This window comes from Macrotis lagotis, chromosome 1 (assembly GCF_037893015.1).
Source record: "Macrotis lagotis isolate mMagLag1 chromosome 1, bilby.v1.9.chrom.fasta, whole genome shotgun sequence".
Taxonomy (NCBI): domain Eukaryota; kingdom Metazoa; phylum Chordata; class Mammalia; order Peramelemorphia; family Peramelidae; genus Macrotis; species Macrotis lagotis.
The window spans coordinates 902,797,342-902,811,751 of record NC_133658.1 but is presented as its reverse complement, the minus strand read 5'-3'; the positions used below and the strand labels follow the sequence as shown (position 1 = coordinate 902,811,751).

General features: G+C 43.3%; 1 protein-coding gene across 1 annotated transcript; it reads left to right on the top strand.

Moving 5' to 3' along the window:
- The first annotated feature begins 999 nt into the window (after window positions 1-999).
- On the top strand, window positions 1,000-13,740 carry LOC141509521 (cytochrome P450 2A13-like). The gene is made up of 9 exons (XM_074219137.1): window positions 1,000-1,246; window positions 3,108-3,270; window positions 4,259-4,408; window positions 6,299-6,459; window positions 6,884-7,060; window positions 8,417-8,558; window positions 8,862-9,049; window positions 11,882-12,023; window positions 13,410-13,740. Exons 1-9 carry the CDS (start codon window positions 1,067-1,069, stop codon window positions 13,592-13,594), a joined length of 1,488 nt encoding a protein of 495 aa, XP_074075238.1. The 5' UTR covers window positions 1,000-1,066; the 3' UTR covers window positions 13,595-13,740.
- Window positions 13,741-14,410: the final 670 nt, after the last annotated feature.

The following is a 14,410-nucleotide window of genomic DNA, read 5'->3' as shown; positions in this document are numbered from 1 at the left end:
AATCTGAAGGTGTTGTCCATGGCCACCCTCCAGGATAGATAATCAGATGACCCAGGCTTAGACTTTGTCATTGGCTAACTGCCTGAACTTCACCTCTCAGTTTCTTCATCTATAAAATCAAAAGGTCAGACATGTTCATTTTTATGGATAATAATGAAATCTATCACCAAAAATATATCTATAATTTTAAAAGAATAAAAATGAAACTAAAGGTTAGAGTCCTCCCTTCTCCCCTTCCTCCATTCCCATTCTCTCCTCCTCCCCACCTTACACATACCTGTAACTCTAATTAGATCACTGTATAAATGGTTCATACATAAGAGGGTTTGGGTTGAAGATTTATTTGTCTCAAGTTTGGATCAATTCTTGGTTTGTTAAGAATATTTTGTTCAAAGAAATATTTGGATAACAAGAGGTACAGGGTCCCATTCTTCACAGGGAATATTCCACTGAAGGGATTTTCTGATACAATTCTCTCCTCACACAAAGAAAAATTAGATGGTCCAGAGATGTAAGGTCACAATTAGTAATTGATCCATTCTTGGCTCCCCTTTCCACCCCCTACAATCTCATTTTCCAGTCTCGAAACACCTTGCCCTCCAAATCCTAATACTAAAGCTTTGTAGCTCCATTTCTGGTCTTAGAGTCCTCTGAAATTTATTCCCCCTTGATCTTATCTCTGAGATCCAAGCCATCCTTTGGACATTCAAGATCCCCTTCCAAATATCCATCATCATGTTCTGAGCCCTCCAACTCTATCTCTGGATCATGACACCCCTCTGAAGCCTGCCCCCCCATTTTGATTTGATCCTCAAATCTCTGAAATCCACCCCCTTGCCTTGAATCCCTCCCCTCCCCTGACTTTTGGATAGTCTTGAGGCTCAAGGGGAAAAATGAGTTGAGATTGAAATATTACATTAAGAGAGCTGGGAATAGTGCCAGATGCTAACAACAACCTCCAGGCCCAAGCATAAAAGACAGCAACAGCTCAAGTTGGACTCAGTCTTGACTTGGCACCCCTGCAATCCTTAGACAGCACTACTAGGAGCCCTCTGGCACCTCCACCATGTTGACCTCTGGGATGTTGTTGGGGGCTCTATTCTTTTGCCTCTCAACCATGGTGGTGCTCTCTGTATGGAGACAGAGGAAGATCCGCAGTGCCCTTCCCCCTGGGCCCACTCCACTGCCTATCTTTGGCAACTACCTGCAGCTCAACACCCAGCAGATGTATGATTCCCTCATGAAGGTACTGAGGCTGGGAGGGGGGCTAGGGATAAGAGGGAGAACATGGAGAGGTTGAGGAAGTGAAAAAGGGGGGAGAGAGAGAGAGTGAGAGAGACAGACAGACAGACAGACACAAAGAGAGACACAATGAGCAAAGAGAGAATGGATGGGGAGGAGGTACTAGCTCAGACAGACAGACAGACAGGGAGAACCATGAAGTAAAAACAGACATAGAGACAGACCCAGAGAAACAGAGACAGTGGAGAGAGATAGATATAGAGATATAAAGAGAGAAATATCCAGAGGCACAGAGTAGAAAACAAACAAAAATAGAGATGGAAAGAGTGGTATATTGAGACATAGCTATGGAGAGACAGATGCATAGACAAAGACACCCACAGGGAGAGACCAATACCAGAGAAAGAGACAAAGAGAATAACAGTGACAGAAGCAGAATCACAAAGAGAAAGATATTCAGAAGCGGAGACAGAAACAGGTAGAAACAGAGAAAATGACAGTCAAATAGGCAAAGAGATGCAGAAAAGCAAACTAGCAGAAATGAAAAAAGTAGAAACAGATGTAAACAAAGAAACAAAGATGCATAAATGGACTCAGAGACATAGAGTGAGACAAACACAAGCAGACATATTCACAGATCTCTCTCTCTCTCTCTCTCTCTCTCTCTCTCTCTCTCTCACACACACACACACACACACACACACACACACACACACACACACACACACAGACAGGTTCCAGAGTGACTGGAATGGTCAGAGAGAAGGAGAGATGGAGATATACAGAGAGATAGAAGCAGAAAAAAAGTCACTGTTTCTCCCTACTGATAAGAAGGTTCTTTCTTCTCTAAAGTCTTCAGTTCCCTCTCTGCAACAAGGACATGTTGGGTTAGATGGTCTCTAAGGTCTGAGTTTTATGAACATATGGGAAAGAGACTCCAAAAAAGCCAAGAACCTCTTTATGGGGAGGGATGGGCAGAGTTGGGCTATGAGAGAGAGATTTGGGGGGAAAGATGGAGAAGAAGCAAGAAAACTGAAGATCTGGTCTAAGAGAGAGGACCTGGGGGGAGCGGGTGAGGGATGGAGAGATGAGAGGTCAGAGAGATCTCTGGGCAGTAAGAAGGGCACTAGAGGGGCAGCTCCGGACATACTCTCTCTGCCCAGGCCATGGGGTCCATTAGTTTCTCATGACTGCATAATTAAGGAAATCCAATATAGGAGAAGAGTCTGGAATAGGTATGTCCCATTAGACTGTGACCTTCTTCAGAGCAGGAGCTGTCATTGTCTTTCCATCCCTATGGCTGGTGTGTAATAAATAGATGCTTATTGTCTTGTTACAGAAAAACAAAAACAAAAACACAAGCAAAGGAGGGGAAAAACCAGAGTAATTTTATTGCTTTCTTGTTTAACTGAGGATCATATGTTCATAGATTTGGAGTTGGAAAGAACCTGAAAGATCAATGAGTTCAAATCCCTCATTTTACAAATGAGGAAACTGAGGTAGGGATGATGACATGCCCAGAGTCACATGATTAATAAAGGTCTAAGGAAGGATTTGAACCCAAATCCCTCTGATTACCCAGTTAATAATCTATTCACCATGCAGTCTCATACACACATATACACAACTGTATATATAAATATATATGTATATAATATTTTGTTTAAAAAAAGATATACAACAGGGCCTTGCAAGACTCAGTATCTGCATTTGTTAGTTAAGGCTAAATCACAACTAAAAATTTTTTTTAAAGCTGCTTAGGAAAGATGGGTGAGAGGTGACCTTTCAAGTGAGATTTAAGAGAGGGGAGCTCATTGAGCTCAGAGGCAAAACTCTGAGAATTCTGACTTCTCCCTACCCTCCAGATAGGAGAAAAATATGGGCCCGTGTTCACAGTGTATTTGGGACCCAGGACTGTCGTGGTCCTGACCGGATATGATGCTGTGAAGGAGGCACTGGTGGACCAAGCAGACGAGTTCTCTGGTCGTGGGGAGCAGGCCACCTTCACTTGGCTTGTTGAAGAATTTGGTGAGTATTTGGAAATGAACCTTCATATACATACACATACATACATACATACATACACACACACACACACACACACACACACACACACACTCACTCACTCAACTACCCAACTCGCCTTAGGTCAATGTGGCTTCCTCAAGGCTTCCTCTTTGAACCACCATCCTCTGTTCCCTCCCCTCGCTCATTCCATCCTTGCCCCTCTCAACCACTGGCTCCTGTCTGTCTCCCTTTTCCTCTTCCCTCTCTCTTCTTTTCTATCTCTTGTGTCTCTCTTTATCTCTCCATTTCATCTAATTCCCTGCTTCTCCTATTACCTCTTGCTCTCTTTGTCTCTGAATCTCTTTGCCTCCCATTTCTCCTGTCTCTTTGTATCACAGTCTCCCTCTGTTTATCCATTTCTTTCTTTCTCTATATTCTTGTCTCCCCAATCTTTACACATCTCTTGGTGTCTCTTCCTAACTCCCTTTCTTTCCCTAATTCTTGGACTCTATTTCTCTAGATATATGTTACCCTCTATCCTGTTTCACCAATATTTCCCTCTCTCCTTGTCTCTCCATATCTCATCCATCTTTTCCTGACTGCCTTCCTATTCTCTCTCCTTTCCCCCTCTCCCTTTCTCTTTCCTCATTTGCCCAATCTTTTCTTATATCTTTTTATATCATCTTATTCCACCTCTTACCCTTGTTACTCTCCTCATTGTCTCCCTATATTTATTTGCTATCTCTGTCTCTCATTTCAAGATCTTCCTTTCTCTCCATCTCTGCCTTCCGTCACAGATCTCCCTATTTCTCTGCCCCTTTCTGTCTCCTTGCCTTCCCCTTTTCACTTCTCTCTGTTTCTCCCTAACTGCCCACCTCCTTTCTGTCTCCATCTCTTTGTCCTTACCTTTCCTTATTTCTCTCTCCCACCCTGGCTCTCCCCGGATGCCCACTTCTTGTTTCTTTCCAGGCCTACCTGGACTCATTCTCTCCTTTTTGCCCCCACACAGGTGTGGTCTTCAGTAATGGGGAGAGGGCTCGGCAGCTCCGACGATTCTCCATCACCACCCTCAGAGACTTTGGCATGGGCAAGAGGGGCATAGAGGAACGCATCCAAGAAGAAGCTGGGTTCCTCATTGAAGCCATCAGAGGCACTAAAGGTGGGTGGGCCCCAAGATAATTTCAGGACCTTGCACAAGGCCAATATCAACTATATTGTCTCCCATCAAAATGCCTGCTGCTCTCTGTCCTGTGTCCCTTGCATCTAACCCTAGTTAGATTTAGATCTCTAAATCTTTTTAAAAATTTTTTTTAGGTTTTTGCAAAGCAAATGGGGTTAAGTGGCTTGCCCAAGGCCACACAGCTAAGTAATTATTAAGTGTCTGAGGCTGGATTTGAACTCAGGTACTCCTGACTCCAGGGCCAGTGCTCTATCCACTGTGCCACCTAGCCACCCCAGATCTCTAAATCTGACTCAGAAGTCTTGAATTTGGAGTCAGAGGCCAAGAGCTCAAAATCAGGTTCTTCCATCTATGTGCTTTGTGATTTTGGCAGGTGATATCACTTCTCTGGACCTCAGTTTCCCATGTGTAAAATGAGAAAGATGGACTAGATGGTCTTAAAGGTCCCTTCCAGCAGACATGTTAGGTAAGGGGAGGCAGCCTAGTGACACAGAAAGGACCCTGAACTTAGAATCAGGAGACCTGGATGCAGACCAGCTCTAAAATTGTTATCTGAGGCTCTTCTGGGGCTCAGTTTCCCTTTCTGAGAAATAAGAATAATATTGCTTATGCTCAATGCTTCTGCAAGGGCATCATGGCATAGCAGATAGCGTGCAGATATTGGAGTTGGAAAAATCAGGTTAAAATTCTACTTCTGATGATGCCTGGCCTTATGGCCTTGTTAGCCTTTAAGGTCTCTTCCAGTTCTAATCTATTTCTTGAGATCCTAATTTTTCCAAGCAGAATAAATCTAATTCTTCTATCATAAGGCAATGCCTTAAATGTCTGAAGAGAGTTCACATGTTACCCCTGGGTCGTCTCTTCTCCAGGCTATACACTCCCAGTTCCTTCAACCATCCCTTATATGACATGGTCTCAAGACCCTTCCCAACCCTGACTGCTCTCCACTGGATATGTTAACTTATCAATGTGTTGCTTAAACTATGGCAGCCAGACTGACCTAGCTACCAAATGTAGTCTCACTGAGGCAGAGGAGAATGAGAGATCATTGTTTGTATGTGGGCATAAAACTTTTTAACAGTACAGTTTAAGATTAAATTGGTTTGGAGTCTGGAAACTCTTCTGTCACTGCTATGGCTTGCAGTTCACTAGGACTCTCTGAACTTGCTCAGAAGAACTACTATGTGGACATACTTTCTCCATTTAGTGCTGGTGAAATGGATCGATTCAGACCCATCATTTTAGCCTGCGAATTTTTTGAATCCTGGCTATCATAAAAACCATATAATTTTATGTCACTTACAAATGGAATGTCCTTTATTTAAGGCATGGTAAGAATGTTAAAAAAAACATAGATCCCTGAGGTTATCTACTGGAGACCTCTTTCCAGGCTGATATACATCCATTTCATGATGGTTTAATTTCAAGAGGTCCAGCTGCCAAGTTTGTTATGGAGCCCAGGTTTCTATTCAACCCCAATCTGAATGAGAACCCCCATAAGCCCTCTCCTCTCCCCCTTACTAAACAACTGGGTCCCTCTACTAGAAAAGAAACTCAGGTTACTCTAGAGTCCAAGACTAAGGGAGTAGGGGAGGGTCCTCCAGCATCCAGTCTTCTTGCTTCATGGGATTTGGGGGTGGAGATATTGGCTGTCTTTTTTTGTCTCTGCTTCAATTCACTATGTATCTTTATTAATTCTCCCACTCCTCTGCTAGCTCTCCTTTTATTCAATCTCTTTCCAAAACTTTCTTCATGCATCTCTCAGGACTCTGTTCCTTTCTTTCCTTTACTTTCTATTTTTCCTCTCAATCTCTTTGCACCCCTGTGCTTCCCTTTCTCTGAATCTCTGTTAACATATTTGGGCTACAGGGTCCCCCATTGACCCCACCTTCTTCCTGAGTCGCACAGTTTCCAACGTCATCAGCTCCATTGTCTTTGGTGATCGCTTTGATTATGAGGACAAACAGTTCCTGTCCCTGTTGCGTATGATGCTGGGGAGCTTCCAGTTCACAGCCACATCCATGGGACAGGTGACCTCCAAGACCTTCTCTCCCATCCACTTTCATCCTTCAGCCTTTAGCTTTCAACTCTGTCCTCTCACTCCTTTACCCTATTCCTCAATCAGACCATACTCTTCCCAATCTGACCTTGTGCCCATACTGACTCCCTTACTCAGTCTGACCTCCTTTTCCCATTCTTATCTCTATCTTGCTCCATGTTCTATTCATCCCTTATTTGCCCCATGCCCTTTCATGACCCTTCAAATATCAATCATATGCCCATTTTTCATCCTGACTGACCCCCTACCAATCTGCCCTGACTTGATTCACTTTAACCCTTACTACCCGTTCTTAATCCTTATCACCCATTCTGATAGTCTCATCTCCCCTTAGTCTACCCAGGCACCCACTCCATGACCTTCCACCCCATGATTTGTTCTGTGCCCTCCCCCAGCTATATGAGATGTTCTCTGGAGTGATGAAGCACCTGCCAGGGCCTCAGCAGCAAGCCTTCAAAGAACTGAAAGGACTGGAGAACTTTATCATTGAGAAGGTCCGGGAGAACCAGGCCACCCTGGACCCTAACTCCCCCCGGAACTTCATTGACTCTTTCCTGATCAAGATGCAAGAGGTACTGGTCCAGTGGGCAGGTGAAAATGAAGAGGAGGTGCTGAGATCTCAGACAGAAGGTGTGACAGATCTCTAGGGGAATTCCAAGACATGGGAAATGGAATTCAGGTGTTGGACAGCAGATCTCAGATGTGAGCAGGCAGCACCAGCCAATTTTAGTTGGCAAGGATCAAACTTCTAGAGACAAGGTTCAGAGGTATCCTGTGGCATGTGTCAGGAGGTAGGGCTTGCCAACATTATACAGCAGCCCAGAGTAGAGATTCAAGTATACTGAGCACTTCTGGTCAAGTGTTCAGGTTAGGGGTAGCATGCCAGCAAGAAAGACAGATATCTGTGGGGGACACAGAATAACACAGAAACAGAGAGAGAGTGAGACACAGAGAGACAGACAGGGAGAGAGCGACACAGACAGACAGACAGAGACAGAGAGAGACAGAGGGACAGTAGGACAAAGATAGAGAGGGAGAAGATGCCAAAATAGAGACACAAAAAGACAAGGCCAACATTAAGAGACACCAAGAGGGATAACCCATTCCCTTTGCTTCTTGATCTTCCTCAGCCCACAGCCATTTACGACCTAGGTTTGGAAGCAAGAGACAACCAGCAACCCTATCAACTACTCCCAACACTTTAGCCTGATTGCATAAGACCGTGGGAAGTCCTTTCCTCTCCCTCGATCTCTGTCTCTTTATCTATAAAATGTAGGATGGAGGATATTAGATTTGTCTTGGGTGTAGAGGGCAGAAGCAGAAGCTATGGGAGAAAGGATAAAGGGAGGAATTTAGGTTTGATATCAAGGAGAAAAGATTTCCTACCAACGAGAACTGTCCAAAAGTGAGGTGGGCTACCCCTCTTTGAGAACTGGTGGATTCCCCCTCTTTAGAGGTCTTCAGGTAGAGACTGGACCACGGTAGCTCAAGATAAGGATTTCTTTAGTTGCTTCCAGTTTTGAAATCCTAGGTTTCTGGAAGGCAGCATAATGTCATGGATACGACTGTAGATTCAGGAGATGGATATATCTGGGTTCAAATCTCATCTCAGACAGGTGGACATGTCCCATCCTCTCTGTGCCTTAACTTCCTCAAGAGAGTGGTTGAATTTGACGATCTCTAAGATCATTTTCAACACTAAATTTATGATTATCTGAATTCTGGGAAGATTCTTTGAGCTAAGATATTCCAGTTTCATTAGGTGTCATTGATGGATTTTCCCTTCCACCCTTGCACATTCGTGGGGCTCAAAGAAATTGAGCTGGCATGGGGGGATGGACTTAAGGCTGAAGAATCTAGAGGAAATCAAGTGTTTATGGGTTGTGTATAAAGGCCCTGGAGTTTCCACTTCCCCTTTCCACATCTAGGAAAAGAAAAATCCTAACACAGAATTCTTCATGAAGAACCTAGTCATCACCACCCTGAACCTGTTTTTTGCGGGCACCGAGACTGTTAGCACAACTCTTCGCTATGGTTTCCTTTTGCTAATGAAGCATCCAGAGGTGGAAGGTGAGCCTTCCTTCTCTGCTCCCCTCAGAAGTCCTTTCAGAACCTTGGGAGCTGTCCAGAATATCTTCTTCCCATCTTCATCTCTCATGTCTTTCACACACACGCACACACACACACACACACAAACACAACACACACATCTGCTTCACTCCTTGTCTCTGCATCATCCCAACTCAGAACAAATCCACTCTCCATGTGCCTTCTATTCCCTTCAGATTTCAGGGGGGTTTTTTCCCCTTTTGAATTCTTTAGTTTTTTTCTAATACCCTTTCATCTTGCCCTCTCCCTCTCTACTAATTACAGCCAAGATTCATGAGGAAATTGATCAGGTGATTGGGAGGAACCGTTCACCTAAGTTTGAAGACAAAGCCAAGATGCCATATACAGAGGCTGTCATCCATGAGATACAAAGGTTTGGCAACATGCTCCCCATGGGTGTGTCCCGCAGAGTCACCAAGGACACCAAATTCCGGGGCTTCCTTCTTCCCAAGGTAGAAACCTCTCTTTCTCAGTTTGTCCAACTCCACACTCATTCTCTTACTCAAGAAACTTCTCCATTTCATTCATGCTCCAAAATCTTCATCTATCATTCTCACCCTTCAATATTTACCCATCTCATTTCTATTAAGTGTCCCTAGAACTTTTGTCATCTGTCTCCTACCCAGAAAATCCTTTCATGACAACTACCCAAAAAATTCCCTCCTGTGGAAATCTTTTCCTATGTTCTTCTTTCAACCCCCTCCCCCCCTTTCCAAGGGACCATCAATTTGGCTTGCTTACTCCCATTCCTTCTATCTTCTTTTTTCCTCCCATTCTTCCTTCACTTCTCTTTCTTTCTTTCTCTTTCTTTCTTTCTTTCTTTGTCTTTCTTTATCTCTGTCCCTCTCTTTCATCTTTTTTTTTCATTTTATCCTTTCATCTTATCTGAGTGATATTGGCCAAGTCATTAAAACTATTTAATCTCCATGAGTATCAATTTCATCATAAGCAAAGTTGGGATGACAATAATACATATTGTTGTGAGGCACGAAGGAGATAGTGTATGAAAAGTAATTTGCTACCTTTAAATAGCATCCAGAGGTGGAAGGTGAGACTTCCTCCCCTGCTCCCCTCAGAAGTCCTTTTGAAACCTTGGGAGCTGTCCAGAATATCTTCCTCCCATCGACATCTCCTATGGGAAGTTGCTTCTCTGGTGTTCAATATGCTTAGTGAATCTACACACCTCAAGTTAGAGTTCAAACGCCCCCCCCCCACCATTAATACACTTACCTTTTGTAAGTCAGCCATTAAATAGAGCTAACTCGAAGTAAAAATGTTGAAATGATATAAAAATAATAGTAGAAACCTTCTCCCACATAAACAAGGGGCACATTCTCCCAGTTGTTGTGGGAAAAGGAACCATGCCCTTAGCGTATACTTAAAGAGATGACTATGCCTGGAGAAGAGATGTGGCCAAAACCACGTGTACCTCTGTGTTTACAGTGTCCCCAAATTTTCTCTCTTCTTATGATGCCCTCATGCAGTCGCTCCTGGACATATGATATACTGAACAGGTCTCTTAACTGAGTCTCTGGTCTTGCTTGTCTCTGAAACTTGACTTAGATCTCCTCTTTAAAGATTCATTTTCATTCTCTCAGCTTCCACTCTTCTACTCAGTCATCAATTCTGATATAAACTAATATGGTCGATAGGGTTGTGGGGAGGAGAAAGCAATTCCCTCCTCCTTCCCTCCTCTCCTTTTATACTTTGACAGGGGAAAAGGTAGAAGAACAAATATTCCCTCTCAATAGCTGGTTTCTTCTTTCATTGCTGGTTCTTTCCTGATGTTTTGTCCTTTGTTCTCAAAGAAGGTCAAGGGCGGTGATACCATGATATACAGATGAACTGAATTTGAGTGAGGGAGTACTGTCCTAAGTCACCAGCTTCACTTTCACCTCTGGAGTCATCTGGGTCCAGTACCCAGATATGGAAGAGGACAACCGGAGATGGCTCTGGATGAGGGGCAATCAGGGTAAAGCGACCTTCCCAAGGTCAAACAGCTAGTAAGTGTCTGAAGCTAGATTTGAACTTAGGTCCTCCTGACTTGAGAGCTGACTTAGCTGCTAGGTGACTCAGTGGTTAAAATGCCTCACCTGGAGTCAAGAAGATTCTGTTTCCTGAGTTCAAATCCTGTCTCAGACTAGCTATGTGATCCTAGGAAAAGCACTTGATCTTGTTTGCCTACAGTACAATGAACTGTAGAAGGAAATGGCCAACCATTCCACATCTTTTGTCGAGTACCAGAGGCCTCACTCTTTGACATTGCTTATTTCCAATGGGTCTGTAACAGACAAGCTCCAATTTTACTAAATCAGTAAGTATATAACTCTTTTTCTCTCAGTTTCCTCTCAAATAATACCAAAGAATATTTCCACACTGAAGAAGAATCAAAGTAAAAAATCCTTTTCAAAAAAAATGTTTTTAAAAGACATGAACACTTACGTCCCTTCTGTGATTTTACCAACTAAACTTGGGAGAGAGAAAAATCCATGGATTAGACATGATCTGATCAGTTTCCCTAAACACTTTGTTGTTATTTTTATTAATATATTATAAATTTATGTTATTTGTTGATATATAATCAATAATATTAATAACATAGTATAATAATAAATTATCTGCCCATTAGTCAATCAGCAATATTTATTATAGGCACTGGGAAATGAGAGTGGGAATGCAAAATCAAAGATAAAACCTGCACTCAAGGATCTTATATTTTATCAGGGCAAACAAAATGTAGCCATATAATTGGATACTTACTATAGAAATAAGGACTGGACTCATGACTTCATAGAAAAGGGAATTCCCTCTGCTGACAGAGGATGTCACCTTCTCTGCAAATTATAATCTTAAAATTAAGTGATTTACCCAGAGTCACATAGTCACTGTTTGTGGGGGAAAACTTGAACACAGATAGTGCAGCCTCTGAAACTAGCTCTCAATCTACTGTATATTCCTGTCTTCTTAGTTACAAAATAATCTCTCTCTCTGTCTCCTCTCTCTCTGTCTCCTCTCTCTCTGTCTCCTCTCTCTCTGTCTCCTCTCTCTCTGTCTCCTCTCTCTCTCTGCCTCCTCTCTCTCTGTCTCTTCTCTCTCTCTGTCTCCTCTCTCTCTGTCTCCTCTCTCTCTCTGCCTCCTCTCTCTCTGTCTCTTCTCTCTCTCTGCCTCCTCTCTCTCTGTCTCCTCTCTCTCTGTCTCCTCTCTCTCTGTCTCTCCCCTCCATCCCAGCTGCTCTTCTCTTTCCACTTCTCATTTCCTTTGTTCTCTCTCACTCCATCCTCTAGGGCACAGAAGTTTACCCAATGCTGGGCTCAGTCCTGAGGGACCGCAACTTCTTTGCCTGCCCTGAAAGCTTCAACCCCCAACACTTCCTGGATGAAAAGGGCCAATTCAAGAAAAGTGATGCCTTTGTCCCCTTCTCTATTGGTGAGCAGGCAAACCTTTTCTCTTCCCCTCCATGACTCCCACTCTTATCCCTAGTCCCAACCAAGGTGACCTGAGCCTGGTGAACCCTTTCCTTCAGTCTACTCTCAATTCATCTCAATTAAATTTCCCTTGATCAAGCTTCTTGAGAGGAGAATGGGTGGGTGGGTGGAGTGGTTCCAGAGAGGCTACGTTTGGGTGGCTAAGGGATTCAGAAAGCATACCCATCCCTCTCATCAAGTGTCCCTTCTTTTTTGAAGAAGTGCATACACTAGAAAGAGTCCTGGCCTGGAATCAAAGGACCTTGATCCAGTCCTATCTCTAAGGCTTCCTATCTGGAGACCTTGGACAAATCACTCCACCTTCTTAGGCTTCAGTTTCCATCATCTGGGACATTCAGAACTTGGATTCAATGTCCTCTCCCAGGTCTACATCTATCATATTGGGAAACTATAAGCCTGTAATTTTGGTCACATCCCTTCCCTTTTTAAGGTCTCAGTTTCCTCATTTGTAAAATGAGGAGATTGGATTAGGTGAAATCTAAGGTCCTCAATTCTAACACTCAATCCAATAAGTATTTGTGAAGTGGGGATCTAAGTCAAGGAAAAACATTCTCTGTCCTCAAGGAGTTTATATTCCACTAGAGGAGCAAAGTTTAAGTAGCTAAGTAATTACAAAATAATTTGCAAATGCAGAGTACTGGCCACTAGGAGAATCAGAAAAGGCTTCCTGTAGGAGGTGATACCAAGCTTACTTTGAAGAAAGTTAAGGAGTCTAAAGGTAGGGTGCGAAGGAGGTATGGGGGGTGAGGAAAAAGAATCACTCTGTGTTCTAAAGACCCTTCTACTAAGGATAATCTATGATCTAGACAGATGCCTTCCTAAGGTGGGACAATGGAGCAATGAACTAGGGCATCAAATTTGGTCAAAAATAGCTATTGATAGCATTTCATCAGCCAAGATCAATAAAAACATAACAACTGATAAGAAGAATAAGATAAAGTACGAAGTTTCCATAATCTGGCCTTGCAGATCAGTGCCTCCTAAGGAAGTCTTTTCTGGCACAAGACCCAAACTTGCTCTGTGCTATTTGTCTCTCCTAATGCTGACATTTTATGCCCTAAGAATCACATATTGAAAGCAGAAGGGACATTATGGATGATCAGATTCAAACCGTTTATTTTGTAGATAAGCAAACAGACCTTTGGAGAGGTTAAATGACTTGTCTTAGAAGACAAAGACACTTTGTCTAAGCAACATTTGAATTCAGGTCTTCTTGACTCTATGTCCAGAAAACTATCAATTTCTTTTACAATATAGTTTCCTTCTAGCTCTAATAATCCTTGTTCAAAGAGCCCTCTCCATCCTGACTCTGTCTCTGGCTCCCTAGGCAAACGCTATTGTTTTGGAGAAGGCTTGGCCAGAATGGAACTGTTCCTCTTCCTCACCACCATCCTGCAGAATTTCTACTTCCAGTCTCCGCTCCCTAACAAGGCCATCGATATCTCTCCCTTGATGGTGGGTTTTGCTACCATCCCCCGCAGCTATACCATCTCATTTCTGCCTCGAGGCTGAGACTGAGCCCAGGCAGCAACAACAGAGGAGCCTATGAGACTCCTGGGTGGGTGGCAGAGGATGTATTAATAAAGTCTGATCCCCCAGGAAGCTCTCATTGCTTCTTGGTTGGCTCCTGGAAACTGGGACCAGATAGCTCTGAGGTCATCGAATCCAACCTCTTCATGTTAGACTGAAGGTAACTGAGGTTCCCACAGGAGAAGAGATTTGTCCCTAGGTCACAAAGAGAGACACTGGCAGAGCTGGTTTTACAATGATGAGGCAAAATTGAAAGAGTGTTAACTTTGGAACCAAAGGAACTGGGTTCGAATTTTGCCTCTGACATCAGCAGTATGATTTTGGAAGAGTCACTTCTCCTCTCTTTGTTAAAATCATGACAGCGTTACTAGACCAAATTTGAGGTCCCTTCTAGGCCTATATCCTTCCATTCTCATTCTGATGCTTTCCTCATCACTTCTTCCTGGACATACAAAGAGATAAGAATAAAGCCACAAGACTATGAAGACTCTTGGCTCGCAAATAAGAGCTCTGCCTTGTATCATCCCATCCCCACTTTTGGCCAGTTCTGCCTCAATCTCTGTCTCTTTCTCTTTCTTTGCATCTGTCTTGGTTTCTATCTCTGTCTTTGTTTCTTTTGTACTTTTTTCCTATGTCAATTTTTTTTTTAGATTTTTGCAAGGCAATGGGGTTAAGTGGCTTGCCCAAGGCTACACAGCTAGGTAATCATATCAAGTGTCAGATTTGAACTCAGGTCCTCCTGACTCCAGGGCCAGTGCTCTATCCACTGTGCCACCTAGCCACCCCTACGTCTATGTT

Bases quoted from the DNA above. Each gene is read 5' to 3' on its own strand.
- LOC141509521 (XM_074219137.1), top strand. From the start codon at position 1,067: ATGTTGACCTCTGGGATGTTGTTGGGGGCTCTATTCTTTTGCCTCTCA. The intron at 1,247-3,107 runs GTACTGAGGCTG...CCTACCCTCCAG, and splicing joins TGTATGATTCCCTCATGAAG to ATAGGAGAAAAATATGGGCC. The intron at 4,409-6,298 runs GTGGGTGGGCCC...TTTGGGCTACAG, and splicing joins AGCCATCAGAGGCACTAAAG to GGTCCCCCATTGACCCCACC.